The sequence below is a fragment of the Triplophysa rosa genome, linkage group LG5 (assembly GCF_024868665.1).
Source record: "Triplophysa rosa linkage group LG5, Trosa_1v2, whole genome shotgun sequence".
Classification (NCBI taxonomy): domain Eukaryota; kingdom Metazoa; phylum Chordata; class Actinopteri; order Cypriniformes; family Nemacheilidae; genus Triplophysa; species Triplophysa rosa.
In genome coordinates, this window is record NC_079894.1 from 14,826,245 (window position 1) to 14,841,784 (window position 15,540).

General features: G+C 38.9%; 1 protein-coding gene across 1 annotated transcript in view; it reads right to left on the reverse strand.

The window, feature by feature from the left end:
* The window catches only part of egfra (epidermal growth factor receptor a (erythroblastic leukemia viral (v-erb-b) oncogene homolog, avian)), a 52,954-nt gene extending 45,075 nt beyond the window's left edge, over positions 1-7,879 (reverse strand). Inside the window, exon 1 of the mRNA XM_057333510.1 lies at positions 7,625-7,879. Within this exon, the coding sequence (XP_057189493.1) occupies positions 7,625-7,703 (79 nt within the window). The 5' untranslated portion in view covers positions 7,704-7,879. The remainder of the gene's footprint in view (positions 1-7,624) is intronic.
* Positions 7,880-15,540: the final 7,661 nt, after the last annotated feature.

The following is a 15,540-nucleotide window of genomic DNA, read 5'->3' on the forward strand; positions in this document are numbered from 1 at the left end:
CAGATTGATGAGACCAGGATGGTGTGTCTGTTTGAAACTGTTTGGCCTAGAAGTGTCATCTATTTCTCTGTGTTTCTCTCAGCTTTCCAAGATTTGCTAAATATAACACCAGAAGAAAAAATAAAGGGAAGCTTTTCTTTCCAATTGAAAACCTGAACATTTCTCGCTAATGGGAAAATGATTTCAGGTCCTACAGTAGAAACACCTAAACATCACCAGATACTGTATGAGGGGTCTGTGTCTAGCGACTTTGCAATGCAACAGGACAACTGGCATTGTTTGCTCAATTACTAAGTCAAATATTTGAGTAACTGTTATATAGTACTGTAATATAGAGACACTATATACAGGATAGGCTGGTTTATGTGTTTGTTAAAATGTTCCTGGCTTTCCATGCAATTTAACCTAAAGTACAGTTCCAATAATGAATTCCAATCTAAGTGATTTCCTGTAATGAATGGAAATATGGAAGCACATGACTGAACATAAAGAATCATATTACAAATAATAAAGGAAATATGTTTTTTTTCTATTGGTGATGAAAAATCCTGTGGGATCTGCAGAAAGTCCTGCTTCTCACAATAAGCCACACCCTAATGAGATGTGAGGAACCAAAAGGAAAGTTATTTTCCAGCCTGAATTCCAAGGTCTCTTTCCACCATAGGTGCTCGCTTGATCAGCATTGATGGAAATGCTACAAACTCCATGACGTGCAGGTACAAGCACCATTTCAGGAGACATTCATGAGTTTCCAAACACAGTCTTCCCATGGAGGGGCCGACGTCACACGGCTCGGGGCAGAATTAGCATGCATAATAACGTAAAGATGTCCTTCCAAAACCGGATGTACAAATTTGCTGTTTTTCATGAAATAGAAATAATACTGACAACATAGTATTTAATCATCTTAATGATACACTTGGTTAGATATTTGCAAATCCCAGTGACAAACATAAAGGCTGACTAATAATGATTTATGGAAAAAAATAAAAATCACTAAATATGGAGATACAAGGTTTCAGAAGGACAGCAGTGATTTACTCTTATAGGGCTGCTTGATTATGACAAAAATCACAATTATTTTGGGCAACATTGAGATCACGATAATTTAACATGATTATTCACTGACTTATGAACCAACATAAAAAAGTTGTCTTTAAATTCAAATTGTTTTTAAATGCAAAACAAATAAATGTAAAAAACCACTGTAGATCCTGTAGGCGCATAATAATCGTTTCACCTCTACTTTTTTCTTCTTTTTTCTTTTGTGTTTGTAATCAAAATAGACTATTATGATTAATTGCACAGTCCTATACTCTTAGAGTTGGAACAAAAAGAAAGAAAGAAAGAAAGAAAGAAAGAAAGAAAGAAAGAAAGAAAGAAAGAAAGAAAGAAAGAAAGAAAGAAAGAAAGAAAGAAAGAAAGAAAGAAAGAAAGAAAGAAAGAAAGAAAGAAAGAAAGAAAGAAAGAAAGAAAGAAAGAAAGAAAGATGCTAGGCAGTCTGCCACAGTCAATCACATAGTTTAAATTTAAATAGATTTTGGCCATTTCAAACCCATTATCAGTCATTGCAATCAGCATACAATCAAACTGTCAGGGCTACGAAACAAATAAAAATGACAAAAAATCAGAGAACAAGAAACGTCTGTCACACTGCCACAACAGTCATATGGAGAAACATTCAAAGCTCAAAGAGTTCTGCTAAAACCTGCAGTCAGCTGGAAGAAAACCCTCATTGTTCTCCGCCAAAGGAAGAGAGAGTCACTCCAACAAATGAAGCAGTGATTTTTTGCCAGTTCTAGGTAACTGCGCAACAGTTTATCAAAGCAGGAGGTCTGTCATTTTTCCGGCAAACTCATTTGACTTCTCCACAGCTCTCAAAGCGCCAACATTTTCAGCAGATGTGGTTCTAGGAAAGCCAATCATCGGGAGAGACATCAAGCGCCAGAAACAACCAGCATTCTGAAGCCCCCATAGTAACGAAAGATTTTTACCAATCTGTCTCCCGGGAACAGTGTCTCTACAGCCAGAAGTGAGCTCTGGTAACTTATCTCGAAAGAGCGTTCAGCACAAATGAAATGGAGGAGGAAGTATGCAGGTATTAAAGGCAGGAAATTGATGCTGGGCATTAGGCCTCGCTGAGAGAAATCACAGCTGGCCACCTGGAAAACCGCTCACGGGGCCATGCAAAGCGTGTGCAAACGTGTGGGAACTCAGTGAGAGATGGGTATGAGACAGCAAATCGGAGCGGGGAAGAAACCATTATGCATTGTGGCGCTTTGCATATCATTATGTCACTTTGCTGCGTAAACAATCACACAATGATGGAAGAAATGTAAACAACACTGAGATGCTGGCAAGAGTTCATGGTCCCGGCCACGTGGTGCTAGTGACCTGTGTTTATTCAGTGGGAGGGGTGTTTATGAAATTTTCAAAAAAGGCAGCAAGCAAAGCTTTTGCAAATGAAACTCATATACGCTTGTTGCTGAGAAGAGACTTTTGACACTTTTTTGAGGCAAGGTCAATAATTACTGCATAAATACAAAGTTAAAGTTATACCCATAGCGCTGGCAGACATGGACCTGTTTTGCGGGATCAAAGCATTCCTTAGCAATGATTTTTATTTGGTGAAAAGTTATTATTTAGCCCCCAGAGAGTAAACTGTCTTCAGTGTTAAAGCTGCACGACACCAACAAACCAAAGCCAACCACTGTTCCAATGCCAATTAACTGAACAAGATGTTCCAGTGGATCTGCATGCATACAACTGTTATTTACATTTATTTTTATCTGGCACAAAATGCGATGACATTATGCCTGACAGCTTCACACAACAGTCCTCCATTTTAACGTCCCGATTCAGTTTCCTGTGGTGGGCGAAGAAGGTATAACGAGAAAAAAGAGAATCGTCAAATCTCGACTTCACCTCACATTTGAGAGAAAAACAGGTTTGATGTATTTCTCAAGACCACTGGCAAAACAAACCATAATCCCCACAGAGAACGATGATGATCTTCCGCCATTACTGTAGAAATTGAGAATTATCGCTTTTCAAAGGAGGATATGCGACTGCAATAAAGATGAAATCTGATTATCGTGCACTTTTGTCTGCTTAATGACAGATCAGTGAGGTTATTTATTGTAAGAACATGTTGAAATGGCACGCCTGAGGAACATGGAGTGATACGCAATTTTGCCAAACATCTCGTCTGTGTTTTGCTAATCAGGTTACGCCATGTAAAGCCATCATTTTGCCAATGATATGTTAGTTTTATAAAGTATTAATGTTGGCAAGGGCATCAGGGCTTTTTGTCCTGAGAGAATTTGATAGGTATGATGGTTGAATGAGGCCACAACACCCGTAGTCGCAAAATGAATCCATCAGTCGCAATTTACTGTACATCCCAGTCATCCTCAATTGGCAGACCGCGGGCCGGATCCAGAACTTTGCTTCCTTTCATCTGGACCGCGAGACATAGCCTAATAAACCATTTAAACCATTTGAATCCACTGTATAAACGCATGAAGTGAAATTAAAATTCCACAAGAATTTCACAAGCAAAGGTATTAAAGGTGTGCTGAACTGGCCGTTTTTATTATGTTATACTGTTGTCTGAGGTCTACTGATGACGTTCGCGTGGTTTTTACATTCGAAACATCAAAATCAATAAGTAATAGGCTATTTTCTACCCGGGTTTTGAGGCTGTCTCGTCAAACGCTCGGTTTTAATGGGCGTGCCGCATTGAAGACTTGGAAGTAAACGCCCACTGCTATGATTGGATAGCAGTTTGCGTAGTAAACTTAGTTGGAGCCTTCTGTGAATTTGGTTAGACACGTAACGTTACGTTACACATTATCAGGACATATCAAGCGACCTCTAACAAAGCAATAGTGACGCATAGTACAAATATGTTTTACTCACATAAGATTGTGCGTCATTCCTGTCAGATCCAATATTGACTGCACAGCACTGCTTTTTAATCTAGTCTCTCCGCAAATCCAGCGCCTTGTTCACAAAGGAATCCATGGTGAAATGAAGCGAACAAATGCTCAATGTTTCACCCACGTGAGCAGGAACGTACTTAAAAATAAACTTCAACCACGCATTCCTAATATCAGAATCTGAAGGAAGCGACTGTGTTCTTCCACAACCAGGCGCTGCACAATGTTGCATGTTTGTTGCTTGGTCGCTCTAAATAATAATAACAGTGAAAGAAGTCCTCACTTTTGCACATATGACACGGGGCTAGAGAGCCCTTCGGTAAAGTGACAGGGTTGCCAGATCTTCACAGAAAAAAAATCAAATAAAGACAAGACAAAAACAAACCTTAAAATGCAAATTGTTTATATATTTTATAAGACCAAAAATTCTTAAAATCTACAACAGACCATTTATTAAGACCTAAGTGCCGAGGCTTTTTGATCTAAGACCAAACAACAAGCATAAAAGCGCATATTAATAACAAACATGGCAACACAGCAAAAGAGCGTGATGGAGCCTTCCGAGCACAAACACAACACAGCGCATATCGGCAGTTTAGTTAAAACTGACGGACAAAATGAATCTTTAGCCGAAAAATATGTCGCTATGGTTACCAGTTTGTCAATCATCACAAATGCGGGAGTGTGTACTATGTGTGGCTAAAGTCATTCGCGAACCAGTGGGCGGGGCTAGAGAAGTAGTCGTTGATATTTTTCTGTGGAGGCGGTGTTCAACCTATCTATAGGTGCATTCCAGGACCTGGCGTTCGCTGGGCCTGGGGTCAATAACAGTTGTAATTTCTGAAACAAGGGCGTTTTCAGTTTTGACATTTACAGGATGTTCGCTTGAATACGATTCCCTCTTACATAACAAAAGCACAAGTTAAAATTGAGGTCTTAATTCATTGTCCCTTTAAACTTGGATTCATTTATAAAGAAATCCTGAAGGGCGAAGGCCAATGTCTTTACTCATTCTTACTCCTAAAAGGTCTAAAAGGGTGTCTATCCCTTAGAGGGGTGTCTGAGATAAGCAACGGTCCAGCACATGTTGACGGTTTTGTTTAGCTGTTTTGAAATATTTGGGAGACCTGTCTTTTGGCTCACAAACACTAGTGACTTGTTATTATTGGATGTGCCCTGACTCAACAAGCATACGTGTCATAAAATATCTACAATCATACCATTTCATAGATAAAAACTGACACACTGAGGTATCACAGAATTTCCAAGATGAACCAAAAGACGTAATTCATGTTTTAAACACTGGAGTGCAACTGTGCAATAGCTTCTTTTAAAAGTTTCTTTAACTTTAACATCAATGTCTTTCAATATTCTGCTGTAGTGCTGACATTTACAAATTTTAGATGAAAAAATCACTTGGCCACAATAAGAGTTTAATCTCAGAGTGCAAGGAACGAAGGCGCATTAGGAAATACTGCTGTAACTTGTTCCTAAGGGCTGTAAAAACGTTTGAATAAATTCAAAAGAGTTTAAAGTAAAGAGAAGCATATCTTCTTCCACGGTTTTACCAGAGACTGGCTTCGCAGTGAGTAAAGCAGCCATTTACTCTCTAAAAAGCACAATAAAACAACGATTCTTGGGCAGACACACACAACAAGCATGCTGACAAACCCCATTCCAGCAACTTTACTACTTCAGGCAAAGCCCCAGCCCAGACCCAACAAAGACAGCACGTTTGGACGTTTTAACTCTGAATCACCTATGAGCCATCCAGATGTAAATTATTAGTGTCCATAAAAGACCTGTGAGTTTCTCTCACAGTCAGAAAAGATTACATCTTACTGTCTAACACAGATAAACCATAAACACAAATTATGAGGGACAATTCAACATCTAACAAAATGTGACTAAAACACGACATAACTGTAAATTCAAATAATGTTATCTTTATCTGCTTTGATTTTCAGCCCATCCCACGAACCGTTTGAGTTTTATTTAAAAAAGAGAATTCACTTTCATTGTTTAGTATCCACATACTATGGCTCTTACTGTAGTGCAGGTGACTGAATTAAAGAGATTTTATAGGTCACAATGAAACGATGAGGTCAATGTGAAACAAATCAAGCCAGACACAACAAAATATTTATTTGAGATTACATTTTATTAATGTATTTAATAACTAGATATTTATTAGCCATGACTATTGTGATATCAAATTCTTATTTTATTTGTTTATTTGGTAAATATAGATCATTGAAGCATCAGAATCTGGGCCAGTCAAATTCAAACCACAAATCAAATTTATTTATCTACTATTCAACATTCTATGAAGACTAAACAGCTGTTTCAGTCTTATGATAGATAGTAATATAACAGATAGTTTCAGCATTCATCTGACCTTCAGTAGGGCACAAAAGGTAGACTAAAGACATTGCATGGCGTCAGGATAGTCCTCACTGATACTCTAGTAAAATATTTTTGGGGGGCTGCAAAACACATTTCACAATTACGCCACATAAACCATGGGAGAATATCAGAACTTAACATTCTTTATACCGCATAAGCTATATTGTAATTTTGATATGCAGTATAAGCAAATATGTAAATTAGTGCAACACACTATGGCAATATTGTGCACAGCCATGCAAAGCCCATTTGGTGTCCATGCAAGAACCTAAAAAGACTGATGGCTTTACAATCATATATTTAAAAGATACTATAAGGTGATTCCTCTCTTGGCAATCTAACAGTAAACTCGAATCCAAATGAGGAAGCAGACTGTAATAAACTGATCTGTGGCCCATCTGTCAGTATTGGCACAATCATCTGTTTACACACAGGACACCCTGGAGATGATGTGAATTATATTCAGAGTGGAATACAAACACATTTTGACAAATGTCATACCTGTAATGTCACAAACACTGACAATGTGGAATTAATACTGTTCTATATCTAAGCAGTCATTATTACAGTGAGCCGTGGAACTAGACATCTAAGGCCAGTGTAAAATTTAACCAGTGTGTTAAGCAGGTTTCAACTGTGTAAAATATCTCATTTGAAGTTGTGATGAAGCTGTAGGTGTTAGGAAAGTGTACTGTCATGTGCACTTTAAAACTACAGTTTGGGACTATTTCTACCTGACCTGACAATTAAAATTATTTTAGTGTAACTGCTGTGTAACATTGTGCAATAAGATGCAAACCAGAAGCAGTCAACTAATTACATTTCATAAATCACAACCTTATTTAAAGTTATGAAACCCAGGTTTGTAACTGTAAGGTTGTAGGATAAAACTTAAGGAGGGTTTATCCAAAACCATCATCACCACTGTATCCCTAAACACAGATAAACTTGATCTCAGATTGCTCCAAAGAATTACCTTATATAAGGTATATACGGATAAGGAACTGGGCTGCGTTTCCCAAAAGCATCGTAAGCCTACGTTGATCGTAGCTCCATTGAAGACAGAGGTGTTGCGATGCTTTTTGGAAACGCAGATCTCCTAATAGTTTTCAGTGGGACTGTGAGCAAACTTCCGCTCTGTTCCCACGCTGCTCTAAAGCGCACATCTTTATAAATCATGTGCGACATTCCGATCACTTCTATATGAGATCAGTCCTCAATGAACAAAGCGAAAGATTTAACCCAGTACACCGCATGCCGTTTCACAACAATCTTACCTTTCTTATCCGGCGTTGCACACAGGCTCCACGAAAGCAGTAAAATAAAGCAGAATCCAATCTCAGTTGACCGTGCCATGTCTTATGTTTTAAACCTTTCGATCTTCACTCCATAGTTAATAGATCTTCTTTTTTATGGTTTCAGAGTGGCCAGAGATCTTCTTTTCTCGTCTTCTGAAGAAACGTCGTTCGACTTGGCTGAAAACTTTGACAGCTCCTCCTCCGCGCTCGCAAATCTCAGCAGTGAAACTGTAGCGCTCATTCCTGGATAGTGCGCTGCGCTCCTGACGTCAGCAGCTGGGAGGATCGTGTTATGGTGCTCAGAAAGGTGGGACAGTGTATTGCAGGTAATCAACCTCATGTACTAGATGACCTGGAAAAACAGATGCTTTATGAAATCTTAAACAAAAAGGCAACATAATAACAAGATATGATTGATGACTTCTAAACAACAATGTGGTCAAACGAAAAGCAAATCAAGACTTGTTTAAAAATCTCATTGTCTTTTTTCCACAAAAAAACACCTTAGTAATCTTTTTGCCAGTGCCTCGGGTTTCAACGTTTTTTTTGTTTACAGTGTAACAAACTGCTGAGCTCAGATTTGCCAAGAAATCAGAATCTGCTGATAAAAGGTTTTGGTTTCCCAATTGGTTTCCATAAAAGCTATTTTATTTTTGCTATATTAATTTGTAGCCCTTTCTTTATGGCTTCGTGTGTCTTGTGTTTAATTCAAAGAAATTTTATGAAAGGCAATGCACAGTTGATACTTAAATGAAAAACAGATGAAAAAGCTATTTTGTCCAATGAGATAAACAGGAAACAGTGAAAACATGCTTCTACAACTTTCTACAGTACCTGCATGATTTCTAAAAATGACTTTTGTTCGATTAATGTAGCAAGGTTGATTAAGCAAATCCAATCAATAGATGTTACCGCATGATGCACATTTTAAGATACCTTAACATTTTGACAGTGTAAAAACTTAGTGAAGTTAGAAAGTATTGTAGGCCTGCGTTTAATTAAATTAAAACTTCATGTAATTTTTTTTTCACATGGATTAATATTGGACTAAAATAATGATAAATGTTAGGGTTAACATTTTTAGGTAGTAAATCTTGAGGTCCCTGATCCTATCAGTTTGTAAATCTTTCTTTTCTGTGGTGAATTGTCCATTGAGAGCTGACCATAGACATGCTGCATTCATTCGGGTTGCCACAGTAGCCAGACAGTGGTTTGGAGATGGAAAGCATCCAGAATGTTTGTGTCCCCAAAGGTCAACAAAGATCAACTCCTCACAAAGAATACAGTGTTGCATTCTCTAACTGCAATTTGTCCTGTGTAAACTGACCTTGTACATTTTTTATGAAATTTGTTTCTTAACTATTTCATCAGCTTTCAAATGTAAGATCTTATTTGTGAAACAAAAAAGACTCGAGGCAATAATCCAACAAATTACTTGAGAATATAATTGATCACTGATAATCAGTCAATCTCACAATATACTGTATACCAACATTTTGTTCGATTTCAAAAGGTGAGATTGCATACAATCCAACTAGCTGTGAAATACTTGTATCTTGATTTCTAAACAATGCACATGCTACTGTAACTGCTTTTATATGTTTTAGTGTAATAGGCAACAGAACTGGACAATAGCGAAGGAGTAAAACTGTAGTATCTTTAAAAAAAAACATTTTAAAAAAATTGTGTGGAAAAAAACTTAATTAAAAATTAAAAATAAAAGACATTTATATTGATATTTAGAACAAGAAGTAATGGATTCCACACTGGTTTCAGTCTAAAGTTTGGCAGTATAGTTTTCTGTCTACACTATATATTTGTTCAGGTCATGTTAAATGGTTTACATAAAGGGCATCACCTGGAAAGCAGCAGTGGCTGACATTATTTAATCACATTTTCAAAGAATGATGTCCCTAGCCAGACTGATTTGGGGACAGAAATAAAAGACAATATGTTTCCGCTCATTTCATGAGCTTATATTGCATTATAGTTAGAATGCTTCTGTAAATGGTTTTTACACAGGATATGAGGGGTGTAGTTGGGTTTTGACTTGTGACTGATGACAATGACAAGTCATCAACATGAAAACACTTTTATTATAAACATTGGCTAAGCATGGAGGGGGAGGGGGGTAACTGAGATCTACTAACAAGATCTTAATAAGATTGCCACCAACCTGTCACTGGAAAGTTCAAGTGTTACTGTCAGCAAACAAAGCCGATAGAAAATATGTAAACATCATTGTAACATAGACTCGGATAGTCCAAAAAATTCTGTTTTTATTTACTTAACATGTCGTTTCGTTTCTTCTGTGAAGAGGGGAATTTTTGCAGAATATCCTGTCCGTTTTTTCCAGATTTGTGAACGAGGAGGACTGAACCTGTCAGGCACCAAATTGACAACAAAGCTCTAACTAATTCTCTTTTGAGAATTTGTAATATTGTTATTCTCGATCAAATATTTAGTAAAGGCAAATATTTATAGTCAGACAATCAGAGTGTTGTGTTTCTTTCCTAAGTGAGTGATAAACAGATATTGGAAAAGCAAATTTAATCAGAGGCATATTTGTATTTTTCTCGACTTGAAAAGATTAAAATAGCAAAAGCTTATATTAATCCCTCATGTGGAGATAGATTGAATGAAGCAGAGCCCCTCCTCGTGATACACCACATGACCCATGTGCACAGTTCCTACCTGCGTTTCAAACACATAGATCGACGAACATAAGGTGATTTATATTCATTTGCACAACACACACATACGCATTCACACGTACACACAAATACAGACAGCAGGGGTCAAGACTGAGTTCAAGTATGCCATCTGTGTGCACACAAGTTATTAACAACCCCATTCTGTTTATGTTATTTTCATTCATTTTACATTCATTTAACAGACTAAACAGCACATGTTATGGGGTTAAGAATCTTCAAGCTGATTTGTGCTTTTCTGCTGAAGATACTTTGTGCAGGTCTCTTGTGATACAAGGATGCAATTAAGTTGTTTTTTGATGCAGAAGGGCAAATGTGTGATTTTGCCATGCAGGAGGGTCTCGCAAGCCTTTTTGTCTGCGTTGATATCACATGACAGCAACCAGCTGGCCAGTGAAGGAGCCCATCCAAATCAAAAAAGGGTAAAAGACTTGGGCGGACAGATGGACAAAAGACAGCACTGTAATGAGGTCAACTAGAAGGTTATTTGACTGTACAGACCCGGCATATTTATTGTATACTTGGTGTAAGGGTTCTGCAAAAAAATAACTTCTTACGTTTGTCATTTTGTCTTGTTTTGCAGAACAAATATAAAAAAAATTCTTAAACCAAGATACATTCACAATTTCACATGACAAGGAAAGTGACCTAAGATATTAAATCTTCTCTGAAAGAAAATACAAAAATGAAGTAAAAATATCTGCCAGTGGGGTAACAAAATAAACTTGAAGTTTAACTCTTTATTAAAGGTCCTGTGTATAAAATTTAGCGGCATGTAGTGGTTATGTTACGAATTGCAAGCAACGGCTCACTCCAGAGATGTTCACAAGTCTTTCAGCTAGAGTCCGAGTCAAGTCTAAAGTCATTTCATGCCTTATTGAAAAAAGTCTCATACTCAAAAATCCTATTTACAAAGTTGTTTTATATAGAGAAAACATATGACATTTGGAAAACCAGGGACACTACTAAGATTCCTTTTACAGGTCTACATATGAAGAAAGATACAAAAATACGGGACAAACTGTACGCATTAATATATTTCTTTATCTCTCATACAACTCACTAAGAAAAAGCCACATTCACATTCTACGAAAATATTGATATAAACAGTGCTAGAAAAGTCTAAAATTTTAATATCCTAAATACCCGTGCCGTCCAACCCGGTCTCATGAATTGCGTATAAATAACATGCTGTTGCATTATCGTATAATGCGTTCTTAGATGCCTAATAAAGTTTGATGTTGTCGTTCCGGTGTCTAATTATTTTCTCACATTCTTTGCATTAACCGTCCGTCATGAAATTCTCATTTCTAAATTCTATTTACTGCTATACACATTTTTTCCTTACGATATCAGTAAGTCAAGGATAAAAGACAATTTTTTTTTCAATATTCACGAGTCCTTTTTGTCGAGTCGAGTCAAGTCTGAAGTCATTTCAGGTCGAGTCTGAAGTCTTCTATAATGTGACTTGAGTGCGACTCGAGTCACTAACTCGAGTGCCCATCTCAGGTTCACTCTAAAGTAATAAATACATAACGCTTCATTGTAAAAGGTCTTTACATACACCTGTGAATACATAGTTATGTATATTATATTTCATTTCTATCAATAAAACTACACCTGTATTCTTTATCCTAGGCAGTAGCAGTGGAAATATTTTATCCTGTGTTTGCAATATGGCTATGTGCTGATGCTTTTGCATTTTACTTGACTGCAGCTTTTTGCCTTAAGAAGTGTTTAAAAAAATGACTCACTCACGCACCTGCCATGACAAATATTTAACCCCTCAATCACAAATTTGTAACGGCAGGGGCGAGGGGTAGGCGAAGGGGTAGAAAATAGAATTGGGATTGGGCCCAAGATACGCCGATTACGATGGTTCGGTCATGTACTTAGGATGCCCAGTGAAAGGATACCTAAAGTGGCTTTGCGTTGGACACCACCTGGCAAACGCAAACGTGCCAGGCCAAGAACAACATGGCGACGGCCAGTCGAAATAGAGCTGGAAGAAATGGGGCTCTCATGGGGGGAAGCACAGTACAAAGCCCAGGACAGACGCAGATGGAGAGAGTTGCGGCCTTATGTCTCATGTGGGACGAAGAGGATTAAGCCTTAAGACAGCGCAACAGAAACTTCTGTACGCTCAACCATTCTACACAATCCACTCAAATTAAATGCTGTGTAACTGTTCAGCTCTAATTGTGATTTTCGGTGTGCTTGTGTGATGCTGTGTTGAGATGGCTTATATTGTTAACTGAGCAGTAAAAGTGCTTGAGGCATCGCAAATACTGAGAAGAGAAATAATTAGACTTAATTAAGGAGGGGAGTATGTCTGTAGCATTCCACACCAGCTGTTTTCCCCAAGGCTGTCCGCACCGCACCTGTTATTAATGAAAATCAGGATAAAGGTGACATTATTGCACACAATGTCCAATAGTTTGTTTAAAGTCAACACAAAATCAAAATAGACCCTGCACTTTCTTAATGCTCTTTCCTGGTCTTATTGTGAGTGATTCATTGGTGCATGGCTATCCAAAGAAAGAAAATAAAAGGTTGATTTCATAATGTTTGATATGAAATGTAATAACCCGTTCTTCATCCGAAACAACTTTTCCACTGTGGTCATAATATTGGCTTTTGGATAATGCAAACCAATAGCCAAATAGTTGTAAACTTATCTGTTATATAACAGACATTTTTACCATCAACTCAATAGATCAAATTAAGTTCTGTCCTATATTTAAGATCCAGTTTCACTTATGAAATACATCACAGTATGGAAGCAAAATGTGTTGTGAACCTCAATTCACGATGAGTTTAAAGTCTGAAGGGAAGAATAATGGAAGAAAAGTCAGATAAATTCCCATGTATAAATGTTCAAATACTTTCAGTGGATAACTTAAAATGCAGGTGGGTCCATATACCTCTTAAATTCAAGCACATATCAAGTTTAGCAGAAAAATGGTAAATTAATTTAACCTCTTATCCAACAGAGGTATTCTTTCTTCATCTGCTCTCTGTTGTGAAGGGTATGTTGTGCAAGGGCACATCAGACTGTTGCCAAGGCACACTTGTCATAGCACGCATGTCACCATGACTCCTCTCCTGGCTAAACAATAAATACTGTAAAATCTATTTAAATACATGATGGATATATAGACGATCACTACTTTTACTTTTAAATTGAAATACCCAAATTCCAAATAAAATAGTAAATTAAAAAATGCAGAAAATTTAAATGGGCCAAACTGGTCAAAATAACATGCATTAAATACTGCAAAGAAAACAAGTTTAGATTTGTTTAAACAACACAATACTGATGTTTTACATGTAGCTTAGGATCACTTCAAAAATGAAAATACGATGGAATAAACTTGATTTTTGTCACAACCTTAATGTGTCTTTGCATTCTCTCAGTCTTTCACATTGCTGTTGGGTGACTTTATGTCATTTCTGAGGTTTGTTTCTGTTTCAATTCAACAGACATTGGACTTAAATTTTCAATACATGCAGAAATGATGATTAAAGATAAAACGTCTTGGTTATGTATGTAACCTCAGTTCCCTGATGGAGGGAACGAGATGTTGTGTCGATTTTAAAAGGCCAATGAACTTGACGAATGGCATGGCATGCCAGTCTCCGCCCCGTACATAGGGGTTTAAAAGGAAGATGGCGTGCCCATTCATTCACCTTTGGGCTGAGGAACCTGAGAGGCTTTCATGGCAGACGGCGAAGCGTTGTGGCATGAAGGACACAACGTCTCGTTCCCTCCATCAGGGAACTGAGGTTACATAAGTAACCAAGACGTTCCCTTTCTGTCGGTCTCTCGACGTTGTGTCGAACCGACAGAATAGGGTTCCTATACGAAACGCCATGGCGCTGCGCCGCGTCACAACTCCCAGCGGAGCGACACTGACTGGCCTGGGCGAGTCACAAGTGAGCGTAACCACGAATCGTAACCTTCCAGTGGTGTAGTAAGGCATCAATTGCGTGAATCATGATGAGAGGCTCTTACTAACGGCTGTACAGGCGGTGGCCTTTGCTACTCTAGGGGCGAGATAGCCGCCCGGCACCGTAAGGAACACTGGGAAGTGCTACCCCCTTGCCTGAGGGGGGAACGCTATGGAGACCACATCTGCTGTAGGGAGATAATACATGGAATACCTACACGGTCTCACCAGTGGGGAGATCTCATGGGAGTGGTAGTGCGGGGCCCCAACCAGGGGTGCACAGAAGCGGTGGAGTCCACCGAGGGCAGTCACAGGTTCACCGACAGGGGAACCAAGAGTGAGGAAACGTCAGACGGGACTACCCAAGGAGGAGGAGTCACTACGTGTGGAGCACTACTCAGGTATAGGGGTTCACCTTGTGAGGGAAACTCACCTATACTGGGCTTGCTCTGCCCGGCTCGTAAGCTCGAAAGTGCTTAGAGATGGATGGAATGCTTATACTTCATCCATTGGAGGAAGTAGGGAAGCACTGAAGGCGCTTCACAGGCGTTCGCCTAGCCGGCCGTCGGTCTTACCTCGTGTGCAAGACACGGGCAGACACCGGCTCTACACGAAGTTTGTAGAACCTCACGAATGTATTGGGCATAGCCCAACCCGCAGCTCTGCAGATGTCTGCCAGAGAGGCGCCCTGAGCCATATCACCATCGCCGCTGCAGACGGCTTGGCAGCCACCGCGGAACGGGAAGCAGACGATGTTCCAAAAAGAACACAACCAACCGTGACTGCAAAACCTTGATAGACATGTCTCGCAGTGCGGACATGCCGTATCCATGAATGCTACTTCAGCATGCCGGTGACCCAGACATGTGATGCAGGTATCGTGCCTGTCAGAATCAAGGACAAGGTGGTCACATCCAAGATTACAGCGACGAGACATGCCTGGCAACAAGTGCACGCTGTGAGAAATTTAGCTCTTTTAGGAAATTTGCTCTAATAGACACCTTCGTCTCGCTACCGAAACGCCCAGGGGAAATCACACACACCAGAACGAATCCGCTGCTCTGCGTCGTAGAATCCAGTAGATAATCAGGAGATAATGCGCTCAGCATTTCAGCTTAGCAGATTCCGAAGAACAAAAGGGCACGCCATCTTCATTTTATACCCGTATGTACGGGGCGGAGACTGATTCTCAAGATCAAACCCCATTCTGTCGGTTCGACACAACGTCGAGAGA